A 16,921-nucleotide genomic window follows, 5' to 3' on the forward strand; every position below is an offset into this window, starting at 1 on the left:
TAATTTTTTTACTTCGGCGGCTACCGCCTGACTTCCTTCGTCGCCATGGTTCCGCTTCTTCTGCCGTACCGGCTTCTTTTTCGGATCCACGGCCAGTTTATGTACCGCCAGATCAGGACTAATGCCTGGCATTTCATGGACTTCGAATGCAAAGATGTCCTTGTATTCTTTCAATAGTTTGTGAAAGTCGTCACCAAGGTCTCTCAGAGCAGTCGTCCCCACTTTGACTGTTCGGTCAGGACGTGAGTCGTCTAAGATCAGGTCCGTATGCTCACCAGCCGGCTGAGGGCGGAACTCATCCGACCGCTCCTCTGCCAATGATTGCTATTTTCTTTCTTTTCTTGCGGCCCCTGTCGGGGATGCCTTTCTCTTCTTGCCGCCTGCTTCTTGAACAGGCGCACTCTTCTTGACATTGTCAAGGTCTGTTTTTTCACCACTTGACCCAGTGGCCATAACAGTGGGCTTGACATCCGAGAGATAGCACTCTCGGGCCATCCTCTGATCTCCCCTTAGGGAGCCGACTGTTCCATTATCCCTCTCAAATTTGAGCAACATAAGAGATGGGATTATAACAGCCTTGGAATTATTCAGGGTTGGTCGTCCCAAAATCATGTTGTAAGCCGAGAGTTCTTTTACTACCAGGAAACGGACTACCATGTGTCGTCCTTCCCCTTTTTCGCCCAGGCGGATGGGTAAATCCACTCGTCCCAGTGGGTGGACGACTCCTCCTCCAAACCCTACTAAAGGGTGGGATGCCGGATGTATGCAATCAGTCTGATATTTTAGTTTCGACAGACATTTTCTACTGATGAGATCTGAGGAGCTCCCGGTATCTATGAGGATTCGGCCAACTCTCTGGTTGGCCACTTTACATTCAATAACGATAGGGTCGTCATGCGGCCCTCTTACCCCTCCGAGATCTTCTTCAGTGATGACAATCTCAGGAAATGAATATTTAGACGGCCGTTCTTGGTGAACGGAATTTACATCTAACCGCCTGATATAGTCTTTGTTGCCCCTAATAGTGGGGCCGCCTCCTGAGAAGCCGCCTGCAATGGTGTAGACGACTGCATCGATCAACTTGCTCAGACAGGCGGTCCAGATACCGCATGAGACTGATGCAGTCATTGGTGTGATGACCAACATCATCATGATAAGCACAGAATTTATCTTGGTTCCGGTTGTTTGCAGAACCCTTCATGGGGACCGGCTTCTCAATTGAGATCCGTCCCTTGATTTCTTTTAGGATAAACTGGTTATCCTTGTTAAACGCATACTTTGGGGAGTATGGTTTGAATTCTTTTTTCTTTTTCTGGGCCGGCTGTTTAGAGGAATCAGCCGCCCAGACCTCTTTTCTTTTCTCGTCTTTGTTGGACGACTGTTTCTGTCGTCCTTCTCTTTTGTCGGACCTTTTACCGCCCAACTGTTTTCCCGTACTACAAAGATCAGTCGCCTGTATATAGGCTTCCGCTTCAATCAAGGCCTCTTGAAGAGTCGCCACCCTCTTTCGGACCAAGTCAAATTTGAAGGTAGACCCGTCCTTGAGACCTCTGAAAAAGTCGGTATAGGCTACCTCATCCGGTAACCCTTGAATCTGTATTCTCATCAGGTTAAAACGCCTGATGTAAGAACGAAGCCCCTCCTTCTCGCCCTGCTGAATTGTTCCTAAATCAAGGGTCGTCTTCTTCGCAGGGATGTTCATGGCGAAGTTGAAGGTGAATAAGTAAGCAAGCGTCCTGAAGTTATTTACACAACCAGTCGGCAGGTTACCGAACCATTGTTGTGCGATTCCTTTGAGAGTCGCTGGGAAACACTTGCACCAAGTGGGATCATCCAACCCTTGAAGGTACATCAGGTTGGTGAATGCCATCAGATGGTCTTCTGGGTTAGTAGTGCCATCATAGGCGCCTACTAGTACATTTTTCACTTTGGTCGGCTGAGCGACTTCAGTAATTTCCTTGGAGAAGGCCGACGGCTGTTCACCAAGTCTAAGCAACCGTAGCTGCCAGTCCATAGGTTGGGCGTTTTTTGCTGCAGGTCCACCAAACGGAGGTGGCTGCAAAAAATACTGTTGTTGCGGAACAAATGGTAAGTTTGGTACCGCCTGGTCGCTATGAAAGCCGGACTGACGGGAGGTGCCGCCTGACTGACTCTCATGATACGACTGAGTATGCCTCATCGAGGCATTTCGCAGACTGTCTTGAAAGTTTGAAGTAGAGGCCGACTCTGACAATCGGTCACCCTTCTTCTGCTCTAGCAGTAGCCGAGCGTCTGTGAATGTTTGCTTCGACCCGTTCTCCTGAATATGACGAACCGGTTTCCTATTTCCTGTAGGAAAACGGAATTTTGTGAAATCAAGGGCAGGTGGCTCCCGCTTCCTAGATTTAGGATGAGGAGTCGCCTCTCGCCCTTGAACTGGCTTCCTCTTCAGTGAAGTGGAGGGTTTCTTAGCCGACTGCTCCTTGACCAGAGCAGGCGGCTTCTTGTTGATCAACTCTTGAATCTCTCCCTTGAAGTCCCTCATGAAAGTCATGAGTTCGTTCCTTGTAATGGGAGCAGACCCATCAGTCGGCTGTTGCCGAACAGGCGGTGCGCCTGCTGGCTCGCTTCCTGTATGAAGATGTTCCCGTTCCCTCCTTTCGGTATGACGGGTACGTCGGGCCCTTAGAGTCCCGTCTGAGGTTGTGTGAGCTTCAACTTCAAATTCACTCTCAGTATCATGGTCCGACTGAACTTGAGGGTCGTCTAGGGGACGCCTCTCTTCAGGAGTCGGTACAGACTTGGATGCCATCTCAGAAGTACTCTCCCCACAGACGGCGCCAAATGTTTCGGGGTTTTCTGATGTCCTGCGGGAGAGTTACAATTCCGAGACTGGAACCGGACGCCTGTACCTGCAAAACAACGGAGACTCCTGGTGGTGGGAGCTCCGCCTCCAACGGTCAAGTTAGTACTTGATTAAGGAGTAATTAACGCGGAAATTAAAGTGATTGGGTCTCTCTAGGCGAGAGTGTTTAATGTGAGTTTTTAGCGTAATCAGCCTGTAACTCTGTGTGTAATTAATGTGTTTTTTTTTTAATCCCCCTTAATGAGGATTAAGGGAGGTATTTATAACCTTGGGAAACGTGCCCATCCTAGGTTTAGGTTAACCTAGGGCTGATTGGGCTTCCCTCGGAAGCTGGGCCTGGGTGGCCGGTTTCTCCATTAGGCATGGAGTATGCCACATGTCATGACATAATAGGTCCAAGGTGGACGAATAAGCGCGTGCCACGTGGCAAGCCCTGACAGTTCCAACTGGGGGACACTTGGCAGGACCTGATTGGCCCACGTGGCGCATTCCGATTGGTGGGAGCAAAATCCCCTAATCAGGGTGCATACCATAAAAATGTCACATAGATTGATTTTAGTTAAGATAATTCCCAATCGATGAGTATAGAGCCCTAACTTCTAATAATTACCTAAATTATAATAACAAGTGGCGCTCTTGAGCTGGGCGTCAAGTGAGCTAATCATTGTGAGGTGAGCCACATAAGCTAAATGTGTAAGGTCGAGCAACATAGGTAATTCATCAAGAACCATACTTTGATACTCATGAGTCTGAAGGTTTAATCTATATTGTCTGAGCAACAAATCATAATGAACATTGCTTTATATGCTCATCTAACGTGCATAATGAATGTATGTCTATCGATTTGGTTAGAATTGTAGGTGTTTTATCTGAAATTCAAAATCAAATCCGTTTACATCATTATTGGTGTGGGTTTCATTTCAAAAGCTGACTTATAATCTTAAACAATAACCATATACGACTTGCCATTACTCGATACATACACGAACTCGCAACTTGCACTTACGATTTCTCTTTTTTCTATGGAAAGTTAACTCTTTAACTCGTACAAGAAATCAAAGCATGATATTAATTAAACTTCAAATATACAAAGTGACAAATTGTCGAATTACATAGGAATAGTCAGTCAACTAATGTATCAATCAACAAGTGATGTTGTACAGTACAATCCAACTTTAGGAGAGAGAATATACACTCCCAAAAGACGCGGTATTTAGCATTATTAATTCATCCCAAAATATAAAACCTTTGTTCTTCTCCTCCAAAACCCACCATTTTTCAGAAATTCAACGTTCAATTCATTCAAGTTTGCTACAAATTAATCATCATCTGAATTTTTTTATTGATTTTATCATCTAGGTATTTAAATTCATGCTGCAAATTTACTCATTTGATTGATTAATGCGATAGAAAAGAGGAAAAGAAGAGAGAGAAAATGGGGTGTGTTTCCAGTAAAACAGCGGATTCTAAAGCTAATAGAGTTGCTCGATGGCGTTCCACTGGCATTGTTGCTCTTCGAGACTCCAAATTAAAGGTCTAATTTTTATATTGATTGAGAAAATTTATTGAAATTTTCCAATTTTATGATATGGGATGCATGCTTTTCTGGGAATATTTGCTTTGATTATGTTTATGTTTCGATTAAATGGATTATGATTATTGTTATTGTTTTATGTTGTTCATTTGTATTTATGATATATTGATTGTTCTCTTGTTGGGAGGTATGATTGATGTTGTTTCTCTTTGTTTGTTTGTTTCGGTTAATAAAATCATTCAGAGACATAAGAAGCTTAAATTTATGAATTCTGAGGACTCTTTTATTTTTCGTGTTGAATTTGTGGTGCGGAATATAGAAATGTTGCATATATTAGGTGATTAGACTCTCTTAACTTGAGTGGGTTCTTCTTCTTCTGCTTGAACGGCTTAATCCCATAAGTGGTTGTTCCCCTAGGATTAAGAAATGATGGTTTGGTTCAATTTTGAAACTAATACATTATGATTAACTTCAAGTTGTTGTCAATGAGGAAATGTTGATTATGGTCAACGAGGCCTATGATGGTATGGTGTTCACTATTGTGGAACTTTCATAGTTTCATACATAACTTGGATTCTATGACTATTGTTTACTAGAGGAGATAGAATAACTACATAAACACTAGTACACAATTATGCTCCAATCATTCAAAAAATGATGATACGTAGGCAAAAGTATGGCATGATTATATATACATATATACCCTTTATACGGAGTAGTAGTAGTGTTTTTTTAATTCTCTCCCATCTTTTATTTAAAGTTAAGGTTCATTGGGATATTAAATATATTATTACTATTTTAGGAAATTTAATTACTTTTTTCGGACCTCTTAAAATAGTTTATGTGGGTAATGTGACTATTGATTCTTGGCTAAGGTAGTATGTTGAGAATGGGAGGTAGTATAAGCAGTTAAGCACTCAGAATGAGGAGCAAGTTGGAAACAATTGGATGTCTCCTTATTGAGTACTTTTGTCAATTGTTCACATCAATTAGCTATATTACGCCTTTCAAATTTGATACTTCTATTTCTTTCTAAATAATTGCAGTGAAAATTTGGTGAGTAGTCTAACAATTTTGCAGCAAGGTTCATTTTGTTCAACTTGATTTGTAATTGCAACAACTACTGATTACTGAGCAGATGAAGAATAGTCAGAACCAAAAGAGAATCTTTTTCGGCATGTATATTAGAGGTTCTGAAAGGTTGTATATTGTATGTTGTGTTGTCCAAGTATTATCCAAGTACCCAAGGCCAATCATTGTATTTTAGTGTCAAATGGAGTGTTAAACGTTGAATTAGCTGGAGAAGGTTACTTGCGTTTGGATAAATAAGTTGTGCGTCTTTTCTCCTTGGGTGCAGCAACAGAAAACCGAATCATGTTCTTTTGTAGGTTATCAGTTTGTGTAAGTACACATAGAGTATTATGTGCTGAGAATTTGTTGTAAGACTTATGCCTATGTCTGGCCGCAGCTGAACATGTTCAGTGCTGAAGTCTTAGGTTTAGTACTTTTCTGTTTAGGGTATTATGTGCCTTTTTAATATTTGTGCTTGAACTGAAATAAATTTAATTTGTTTTTGATTTATATAAATGTTTTTCTGCTTGTATTACTGACCTGTATAATTATGACTTAGGATTCTTAGGAAATTTATTATTGTTGCTGATATATAAGGCCACTTAGAATTGTTTAGGGTTTATAGGGTAGGGTTTTGCAAGAGGCTTTGTTCTCTTGTACTCTATTGGCTATTGGGAATATTTGACCCTTCTCAGCCATGCATTTCTTCCAAAAGTTTATATTTTATATTTAATCACTTCTCTTTGCCTTGTTATCAGTTGAATATAGGCAATTTATTATGTGTGTGGGCATAGGCTCAAGTATTGTATTTTATTTTGAAATATACTTACACTTGTATTCTTTTGCATTTTCTGCATTTCTGTTATTTCAAAATATGGTTTTGAATTCTTAATTAGATTCTCAGAGTGCAGCTCTTTACTTATCTATATAGGCTTTGCTTATATTCAATTCTAATGAGCATTATTTCCATGAACAGACATTTCCTGATGAAGTTCTTACCCTTGACAGAGCTGTACGCACAGTGGACTTAACACACAACAAAATAGGTAAACTATATAATAGGCAATTTTTGTATGTTGTCAGTAATAGTAGTTGCATTAGAGAGTGTTTTTAAGCTCACTAAAGAGTTTAAGAAAATTGAGTTGTACATTTTGATGGAAACAATATAACACTCTAGAGTTTGTGTGACAATTTTCTCTTCCAAGGTTTTAATATGTCGTTTACTTGTCAGAGTTCTCACATTGCTTATGTGCATACTATTCAATGAGTGAGAAAAATTAGTGAGAAATTAGTGGGTTGGTAAGCATGGAACCCAACTGTTGAGTAAAAAGTTGATAGAAAGAGCTTACAATAAAGGAAATGGGCAAGTCATTTGGGACATCCCAAAAGGGGAGATGTGTCTTGTTACTTGTGGTGAAGGGAGTATGAGACATTTGGTTGCCAGATAGTATAAAAATTGACCGTTAGATAAGTCATACGGCTGCTGTCTAGTTGAAGTGGTTTTGTCTAAATGGTTTTTTTTGGAGTGTCCAGACGATGTGCATCATGTTTGTTATCGCATGGATGTTATTATTTGTTTTTGAACTGCTTTAACTAGGTAGGGTCTTCTGTGTGACCTAATTTTCATGCCTTGTGCTATTGAACTCTATTTCTAACAGTTGAATCTTCTCCTTGTATGCTTTTTACAGTTGATGTTCCAGTAGAAATTAACAAATTGATCAACATGCAGCGCCTGGTAAGAGAATAGTATTTTTCTTTGTAAACCTGAATTATGATTTATACTTGCTTTCCGAGGGCTGCTCAAAATATCACATCACAACCTTATTCTTTGATTACCCATGTGAATGCTTGATTCTCTGACTGAGGGGCAGTGCTTTTTAAATACTGTAATGCTGATTTTTTAAAAATTGTATACATTTATTTCAATTAACATATCTTCTCAGATTTTGGCAGAAAATCTTATTGAATGTCTTCCAATGAACTTGGGGAAACTTCAGTCACTAAAAGTAATGACACTTGACGGGAATCGACTTTCTGGCTTGCCTGATGAATGTAATCTACCTCTCTCTAACATTCTAAGTGTTATCTTCTCATTTCTTGTGAAATCATGGTGATTGTCTCTGACAAAGTCTGTCTTGTTAGTGGGTCAACTGGTACGGCTTGAGCAGTTGTCAGTATCTCGGAATGTGTTGACATACTTACCAGAGACTTTAGGGAGTCTTAGGAATGTAAGTAACTAATCTCCTGTGGTTTTTCATACTCTTTCCGTCTCACCATCTCCCCACCTATATATTCTGAACTGTCCCAAAACACTGTCCTATATATATTTTTAAAAAATGTTAATTATTCAATCAACATTCTCAATTCTTGGTGTAGTAACATACGTGGTACTTGTTAACTTGTCCTTATTAAATGCACTCCTCGATACAAGTAAAAGTAAAATGCTAAAATTAATAAACTTAGTCTGATGAATGAAGTATTTGACCTGAGTTCAAGTCCTGTAATAATCCAACTTGCAAAATATTAAATGTCAAGTAAAATAGAGAAATTACACTGTTTGGTTTGCTACCCAAAAATAAAATAAAAGGTACAGCAAATTGTTTGATCTTTTGACCGTTTTATTTTACTATATCTTATCTTTTGTATGACTTGTGATTTTGTGATGCAGTTGAAGCTCTTAAATGCATCAAACAACCAATTAAAATATCTTCCTGAATCAATTGGGAGTTGCTTTTCACTCGAGGAGCTTCAAGCAAATGGTATCCATTATCTCCTTTTTTTACTTTAACTGTACAATTTATGAATAATGTGTCAAAGTACAGACCTTCAATGTCTATAGAATCTTATGATGCAGTGAAGTGTTAAGTTACATAAATTTGATGTTATTGTTATACTTTACAGGTGTAACTTTTCCTCATACACAGTATTGTTAGATGTGCTACTCGTATTGTATTTCGTATAATTCTTTGTTTTCATAATCTGCTAGAATGTAGCCGAGTTTATCGGTTTCTTGTTTCAAAGCGTGTTTACTAGAACAAGATGAGTATAAAGCTTTTTTTTTTTTTTTTTTTTTTGGTAAGCTGTTCTTGCTCTTCATGAATGCACTGCAGTTCTTGAAGTCTCTTCTTGGAGGTCACTTACAACTTTTAGTTTGAGACGGATATAGTAAAGAGGTTAATCAAAGCTGTAAATAACAATGATCCTTTTTGGGAACTTGTAGTTGAATTGATTGTCCTATTCTGGCTATATACATAGTGATTGTAGTTCAATATTATGTCTTATGGTTACCTGGCATGTTGCAGCTTAGCATTTTTTAATACACTCAGGAAGTTTTTCAGGTTGTGTTATCTGACTTTTATTCTTTCTGTGGTGCTATAAGTACAGATTATTTGATGAGTTTGTTTATTGTATTTCCTACATGTTATTTCAACATTGATGGACAACCTATGATAATTAATGCTATTGACTCTTACTGCTGTCAAAGCCTTGTTCTTTTCTTCTTCCCTTGGCCTCCTTTTCATTCTAGCCTTTAGTGTATACAATTATAAGTTAAAGATTCGTGCTTTTACTTGTAGATAATTCCATTGACGATCTTCCTCCTTCAATATGTAATCTCGTTCACCTGAAATCACTCTCTCTGAACAACAACAATGTGAAAGAGGTAAATGTTTCTGTTGCTTATTAGGCTAGAATTCCTTATTGCTCTTTGGCTGAACACTGTCCTTTTGAGTTTTGTACTTATGTTACTCTTATGTTATTAGGTAACTTTGTTCTTTATGCTGTAAATTTGTTGGTTGTATTTGTACATAAGTTATCTATCAAAGCCTTGAAAAACTAGTGTTTCATTTCTGAACCTGTGTTGGAACTGAACTAAAGATTTTGAGTGGGTAATTTGCATTGCTAACTTCTGACCTGTTTGAAACCAACCAAGTCCAGATCGATCTTGGTTATTGTACTAGATACCCATACTTTTTGCTCCCTCCTATTGTGAGCAAATCAACACGTTTCATGCCGTCTGAGCTACAATAGTTTGGCTTCTAGGAAATGTCTCCTAGTTAAGAGTGTGAGAAGGGTCACCTGCTAATGCCTATTGACTACCTTGTCGTCCTATTTGAAATTACTACCCAAAGTTAACCGTTTTGACGGTGGCTAATTTGTTAAAGTTAGCTTAGGTACTAAGTGATCAGCGGTTGGACAATTGTTTTCTTCTGGGTGTGCATTAACCAGTGTGGAGCTGTGGACTCTTGTAGGCTTTGGTTAAATACATTACTAATTTTAGTTTTGATATACGCTGCCCTTATTGCTAATTATAGACATTTTATATATTTACTAATAGTATTATAAGAAATATGACAAATTCACACGTCAATCGTGTTATTGATGTTTCTTTGATGATTAATGTTTCTACTTTTAGCTTCTATAGTTATTCATTAAGTTTGTGTACATGAGAATCATTTTCTTGATAATTTCAGTCAGAATTATATATGTGGGTTAGTGATTTGTCCTCTTGGAAACTGTTATCAGATTTTAATCTTGAAGCTTTTCATCTGTTTTCCTTAGATGCCTGCAACTATACTCAGAGACTGCAAAATTCTGCAGAGTATTTCCTTGCACAACAATCCCATTTCCATGGATCAGTTCCAACAGGCATGTCACTTACTCACTATTCTTCAAAGTTCAAACTGCAAATTTGTCTTTTCTGTAACATAGTCTAGTGGATTCTACACCCAAGCTATGTCGATTTTTCCAAATTTTTTATTTTTATTTTTTACTTTCCCTTGTATTTAATGATGGTGCACATAAATTAGATGGAAGGTTACCAAGAATTTGAGCAACGACGGAAAAAGAAGTTTGACAAACAAATAGACTCGAATGTGATGATAAATTCAAAGGGTCTAGATCAGGGTGTTGATTCATGATTCCGTGTATCCTGTACCAATTTTGATGAAATCTTGGTAAGCTTTACCGTTTACGCACAAGTTGAATTACTAGCTGCACTTTTCTTTCTGATCGTAAGACTGGTTTGAATTCTCTCTTATCTGTTGCACAATAACACTAATAATTATACAATACTAGTTAGCATTTTATTGTAATTTATGACTATCTTGGAGTTGACTTCTTTTACTAAGAGTTGCTTTATGATGATCCTATCTTCTAGAAGTGCGAGTCATTGTGCTAGCTGCAAAATCAAAATTTATTACCTAATATTATTCCTTGGAAGGTAGAGGATTCTGTGCTTTTGGTGTGATACTGCCTATTTAGTTAGTTAGCTAACGAGGAAAACGCTCTTAAATTCTTTTAATCGGTAAAATTTAAATAGACTAGTATATACTTCGTACTATATACACTATTGACGTCTCTCCCCATGTTGTCAACTGTTAGGCTTGAATCTATATTTCTATAGATTAAAATGAGTATACACATGAAATGTTTAGGCTTTGGTTCTTGGATTCCTTTTAGTCATGCCTCTGGTGTCTCATCTTTCCCTGACAGTGCAATTTTTCTGTTCAAGGTTGTCAAACAAAGTTAAGCTGTGAACATCTGAGGCAAAGATGAACCCCTCAGATTGTAATTCTCCAGCTGAATCTATCCAGTCGTGTTCAGTCATCTTGCTGCCCATTTAATTTCAGTCGCAATGGTGAAATGGCCTCTGTATATGATAATTTTTTTCGGGTAATTTTGTTATCTGGTCTCCCGAAGCTGGAAGCTTTATATTGTGCAGGTGTGTATATAGAGAAAGAGTTCCCTTGCAAATTGTTACATTGAACTTGCAACCACAGGAAGTTTGATATATTGAGTTTACGAATTGCTTGTTTTTCTAAGTGTTTATATAAGTACTATTGGCTTTCTTTGCATCTATGACAGCATCTTTCAAGCATACTATATTACTTTCATTGGCCGTGTATGGCAATTAGGCAATTAGCTTTTAAGTGCTTGTATTTGTCGGCTTGACTAGCTAATTGTAAACGCTACTAACCAGCATTTTCAAGTCAGTTTGTAACAGATCACAAACTTAACAATTAGCGGATTGCAGACTTGCAGAGGTCAACCTCAATAAGTGCTCCAATCCGCTAAAAGCTCTTCAATTTGCTGTTAACCAACCAACCAACCAAACTGTGTATTGTTTATTGTGAGCAGGAAATTTGAGCCAACGTGCAAATTATTAGCACTAATCAATGAAGACAAAGATGATAAGTACTTTGCAGTTAAAACTTCTTCTAAAGACTAACTGCTAACTTTGATTACTCCACAGAAAAGAATACTAATTGGCAAATCACTATCTACTAATCTACATGACGCTCAATGTGATATTGGTTGTTTTAGTTAGCTGTGATCTACACTTTACTGAATATTTTGCATGCACTCGGCGTATATTCTTGCTCACTCTTAAATATTTAACTGAAAAAAAAAAAAAAAAAAATCCTTTGTGCATGTGCATAGGCGCAAAGCGCATCTACCTCAGTGTACACTCAAGTGCATAATAGAGGTTATCGTGTTTTAAGAGTATTTTCATCATTTAAATAGTTTTCAAATGGATAACGCGTGTTGCTAATCAAAGTGTTTTATATTTGAGAATGTGAGATGTAAATTAAAATTCAATTTTACAAAAAGGTAATTTTTATGTGACTTAGGATAACTCTATCGTGTAGGACGTGTACTATATACTCGTTGTGTACGAGACTTACTCGCAAACAATAAAGAATATAGGTTGTTTGGCGGTGACTTCCTAGCAAACTCTTATACTATCTTCATAATTTAAAATTCAAAAGAAAGGATATTATTCTAGGAACGTAATCTAAGAAGAATGGAGCCGAATTTGATGTCACATACCAAATTGTAGGTGTATTGGTTTTTTCACAGAAACTTCATGTTCTATATTAACCATTTAACAAAGTACCGACTTCTCAAGTGCATTTATCAAACCCATCAACGACCAATCTTTTCTACATTTTCGGCATTTTTTTGGACAAGAACCAAAGTTGTTGGGTCTCCAACTTCAATCCCTTTTTGACCACTAAGATCTAAACTTCTCAACTTAACCTATGATTATGCCTAACCATTCGACTAATTATCTATATTTGCCTAATTGTACCGTCATCTTTATGTAACTTCTTCCCTATTTTTCTTCTTAATTGGATCATAGATAGTTTTGAATCTAACGAATTGTTTGACAACAATTTTTTCAATTAGACCACATTTGAACATGTGAAATAGTGTTTAGTAAAGTAGTATTCTTCTAAATATAGTTTTGAAATAAATTTAAAATGTAAGTTTTTATATAAAATATAGTTTTATACTCCATAACAACTAGTTTTGTCGATCAGTTTTTTGTCATTTATAACAGCTAATAGCTACTATAACTACTACTTTTGCCGAACAAGGTCTAATGAGATACAGTTTTTTAATGACTTTGCCAAGTAAATGAACACATAATTCCTTATGTTCACATAAAGTAGCTAAGTTTTCGAATCATAATGTCTATACTTTGAAGCTTAGTCCTTACTCCCCTTTATCAAGCCATTAAAGGTGGTTTTTTTTTTTTTTTTTTTTTCCACATAAAAAATACAAAAGAAACTAGCATAGATAACGCCATAAATAAATACTGAAAGTAACTACCACCGTCCACAAGCAACTAAACAAGTAGAGCAAGTGAAGCAACCACTTTGCCTACAATTGCCATCAAACTATGGTTAAAAAATCTACCATTTGCTAATCCTTGAAATATTGACATAATTAAACTATACTTATATGAAACACTAATTGTAACAAGTAATTACTAGTACTAAATTTGAAGCAAAGAGTAGTTAATCTCGGCCCAACTCGAAACTAATCCTTAAAGATTAAACCCAAAGCTTCATTCTCACCCAACCTAGTACAAATAGTAATTAGTAATGTAACTTAGATGAGGAGAGTAATCAATTAATAATGATGAGTTACTTACTTAAGTTTGATTTATTAGGTGTTAGCTTGTCAACCTCATTAGTAAGTAATTAGAGCTCATAATTAAAAAAAAATGGTGGTCCTATTAATAATAAAAAGTAGAAATAGTGTTTCCAATGAGCTTGGTGATTACTAAGAAAACACCTAGCACAAGTTGCATGCTAGCTAAAAGTATAAGAGAGCAAAGGAGAGAAGTGAGATGGGTTGTCATGTATAAGGTAGGTGATGACTACACAACCACCCCTATGCTCACATGCTATCTTTGTGTACACTACTTAACTATTTCAATTTATTTGCTTTACTTCTCTTTTTCTACTTCTTCTACTTCTACTATTACTATTGCTACTACTTTATATGGTTAGTTCTTTCGTTTTTATACAACTTTCAACACCACACTTATTTATCTTCCATAATAACAAGGAAGTATTATTATTATTATTATTATTATTATTATTATTACCACTTCATGAATCGATTGTGTACTCGTAACCTTTTATAGCTTGTTGAATCTCTAAGTCTGTACGGATATACCTGTAGTAGTAAGTTTTTAGGCGAGACTGTCTCTTATCAATATATCACATGATATTACAGTGTAAACTGTTCTTATAAAAAAATACAAATCACCTTTAACCTATGATTTTAAAAGTTAGTGCATTGCAATTCAAGTATTGTTATGTACTATGACACTCACAAGTTAGATGATAATATCATTAATTGCAATTCACCTTTTGTCTCTTTTCACTTGATCAACAAAGTACACAAGGTCTGTATTGATTAAGAAAAGAAATGAAAAAAAAGAGTGCAACACTTGGCCAATTTTGAATTTCTTTAATACAAACTCGAATAATGAATGAATCAATGGCGAAAGTATGCCATAAATCTGTACACTCTTGAATAATTGAAATCCTGAAACATTATACTATAAACTATATGAATCATAAAAATAAATCAATTTGAGATTAATCCCAATAATGACTCGTGCTTTTGAGAGCTTTCAACACACCAATATGGCTTGATGAACCCAACTAGTGAAGTACTACTACTAGTAGTAGTAGTAACGGTAGTAGTCGTGGTCGTAGTCGTAGTCATAGTCGTTTCGTCTTGTGCTGGTGCAGGAGGGAAATTAAGATCAAGCAAATCTCTAGTACTTTCTATGCTTGATAATCTTTCAACAACATCAGCAATTCTACTAGTTTGATGAATCTGATTATTGATTTTCGCCTCAGTAATTTTGCCATTTATATCACCATTAGATGTTACTAGTAAATGTGACCTTTTGTGGCCTCCCAGTGCTTGTCCTGATGGAAAAACTCGATAACATATCGGACACTCATGTTTGTGCACAACTTTCTTAGACGGTGATGATCCAATAATAGCCCCAACCTCGGGAATTAGCTCGTGCTGTTGTTGGGGTTGGGGTTGTCTAGGATCAGGAGATGAAACGACGTCGTTGCCACCGATGTCGGTTTCAGCCTCGAGCTTTGAAAAGGGAGGAGAACATTTACCTCCTCCACCATGCTTCTTGTGACTAGCTCTATGACCCCCTAAAGCTTGATAAGACTGAAATACTTTGTTACAAGTAGTACACTCAAATTTGCTCCTTTTACTCATACTACTGTAAAATTCTGAATCAAATATATCATGGTCACTGCTCTTTTGATCATATGAAGAAATCCCATGTTCTGAAACCTCAAATTTCACGATTTTCGAAGATTTTTTAACAAACCCAGAAGCTGCAGATTGAGCATCAATCTTTCTCTTACTATCAGAAGAGAGCTTGTTTTGATCATTTGACAAAAACCCATTTTCCAAAACATCAAAATCCTTCATTTTTACACTATCTTTAACATACCCAGAAGCTAAAGATTCCATCTTTATGCTTTTACCAACATGATCAATCTTTTCTCTCTTCTTCTTACTCTCAGAAAACTTGCTGTTTTGATCATTTGATTCAAACCCATTTATATTAACTTCAATTTCCTTCAATTTCAGCCCTTTTTGCTGATACCCAGAAACTGCAGATTCAGATTTTTTGTCAGCAGCAGCAGCAGAAACAGAGACATTCCCCTGAACTTTCTCTCTTCTTCTCCTTCTATTCTTGCTGTTACTCCCCTGATCAGCAGCAGCAGTAGCAGCAGCAGCAGCAGTCGCAGCCGCGGCGAAAGAGGAAGAAACGTCACCCCAAGATCCTACATCTCTAGACAACATGATCAAACACATTGCAACAACAACCTCTTCTTGTTCTTCTTGCTCTGCTTCAACCACCTCAGAAACAGAAGACTGAGAATTATTTCTTCCAAAATTTGATCTTTTCCCCTGATTCTGACTACTAATCTTGCTTGATTTCGGGTTTCCGGTCTCGTTCGAAGACGAAGAAAAGGAAGAATTCATAGTGTGATCCTCATGATCAGCTGCTGCTACTGATCTCCATGTTTTCTTTGGATTCTCTCTAAGTTCATACCCTGGTTTTGGTAAATGAGACCTTATATGACCTCCTAATGATCTTCCACAAGGAAAACTCTTCTTACAAAACTTGCAAATATGCTTCATTTTTTGCTCTTCCATAACAAAAACTAACAAAAAAAAAAATCAAAAAAGTGAAATTTAGAAGTTTTTTGTGAAAAAACAGAGGAAAGTTTGAATCTTTGAAGAAAATTGAGCTTAAAAAAGATGGAATTAATTTAGTTGGAGTTAGGAGAAGGAGGTGAAAGTAGGAGAGGGAAGTTGCTGTTTTTGAGCAAGTTTAAGATCTGAACTACTGATGCAAAAAAAGAGGAGCTTTTTTATTTGTTTTGAGTAGAAAAATTTACACATATTTTTTCACCATTTTTTTTAAATTCTCTCTCTAGATTATGAACTTTCTCTCACTGATTAGCTATTGGGTAGTTGAAAATTGAGGAAACAAATCCAAAATTGAAAGAGCAAAAAAAAAGGGGTAGTTTTAGTTTTTACTTTATTGTGTGGTTTTAGTTGCTGAGCAAAAATTTCTACTCTTCTTAATTTTTTTTTTCTCTCTAAAAATTAAGCTAGTTTGTAGCTCTACTAGTACTAAATAAGTAGTACTAAATTTGGTGGGGGGGAGAAATCCATGCATGGAAGCAAAGATAAAAAGAGAAAAGCGGGAAGGAGTGTTATGGAAGCTGCACGTGTTCTCTCCTCACCATCCTTCGCCATTTTTCTCAAGTGTTTATGATCCAAAAGTTTGGGAACGGATCGGGTAACGTATCCGATCCGTTTTCTTCCCGTTCTTATACAATGGTTAAGAATTAAGATTAATAAAATTGGAGAAACAATACTGAGTGAATCTATTTCCGTTCTTATGTAATGATTATTAAATCGGTATACTAATATGGGGGTAAATTTATTTTTACTAGCTTATGTGTCGTAATATGTATGTCGGAATTCGAGTTAAAACGGAGAAGATTTTAGAGTGAGTTGAGTAATGAGTGTAATTGAGACTTGAGAGTGTATGTGGAATGATCCCATATGGTTGGGGAACCTAGCTAGCTACTCAAAACTAACGGCTATAC

The 16,921-nt window shown here is 36.8% G+C and overlaps 2 protein-coding genes across 2 annotated transcripts; one reads left to right on the top strand and one right to left on the bottom strand.

Moving 5' to 3' along the window:
- The first annotated feature begins 4,026 nt into the window (after positions 1–4,026).
- Positions 4,027–11,344, top strand: LOC110726370 (plant intracellular Ras-group-related LRR protein 7-like). Its single transcript, XM_021905845.1, has 10 exons — positions 4,027–4,379; positions 6,427–6,496; positions 7,139–7,185; positions 7,394–7,502; positions 7,593–7,678; positions 8,119–8,209; positions 9,026–9,111; positions 10,011–10,097; positions 10,259–10,405; positions 10,963–11,344. Exons 1-9 carry the CDS (start codon positions 4,281–4,283, stop codon positions 10,367–10,369), a joined length of 786 nt encoding a protein of 261 aa, XP_021761537.1. The 5' UTR covers positions 4,027–4,280; the 3' UTR covers positions 10,370–10,405; positions 10,963–11,344.
- Positions 11,345–14,113: 2,769 nt separating this feature from the next.
- On the bottom strand, positions 14,114–16,480 carry LOC110726371. The gene has a single exon (XM_021905846.1). It carries the CDS (start codon positions 15,954–15,956, stop codon positions 14,340–14,342), a length of 1,617 nt encoding a protein of 538 aa, XP_021761538.1. The 5' UTR covers positions 15,957–16,480; the 3' UTR covers positions 14,114–14,339.
- Between the last annotated feature and the right edge of the window lie 441 nt (positions 16,481–16,921).

This window comes from Chenopodium quinoa, unplaced genomic scaffold, assembly GCF_001683475.1.
Source record: "Chenopodium quinoa cultivar QQ74 unplaced genomic scaffold, ASM168347v1, whole genome shotgun sequence".
NCBI classification, from domain to species: domain Eukaryota; kingdom Viridiplantae; phylum Streptophyta; class Magnoliopsida; order Caryophyllales; family Amaranthaceae; genus Chenopodium; species Chenopodium quinoa.

Excerpts from the sequence above, each read along its gene's own strand:
- LOC110726370 (XM_021905845.1), top strand. The coding sequence starts at position 4,281 with ATGGGGTGTGTTTCCAGTAAAACAGCGGATTCTAAAGCTAATAGAGTT. Across the intron at positions 6,497-7,138 it reads CTTAACACACAACAAAATAG|TTGATGTTCCAGTAGAAATT; the intron begins GTAAACTATATA and ends TGCTTTTTACAG. Across the intron at positions 9,112-10,010 it reads ACAACAACAATGTGAAAGAG|ATGCCTGCAACTATACTCAG; the intron begins GTAAATGTTTCT and ends TGTTTTCCTTAG.
- LOC110726371 (XM_021905846.1), bottom strand. The coding sequence starts at position 15,956 with ATGGAAGAGCAAAAAATGAAGCATATTTGCAAGTTTTGTAAGAAGAGT.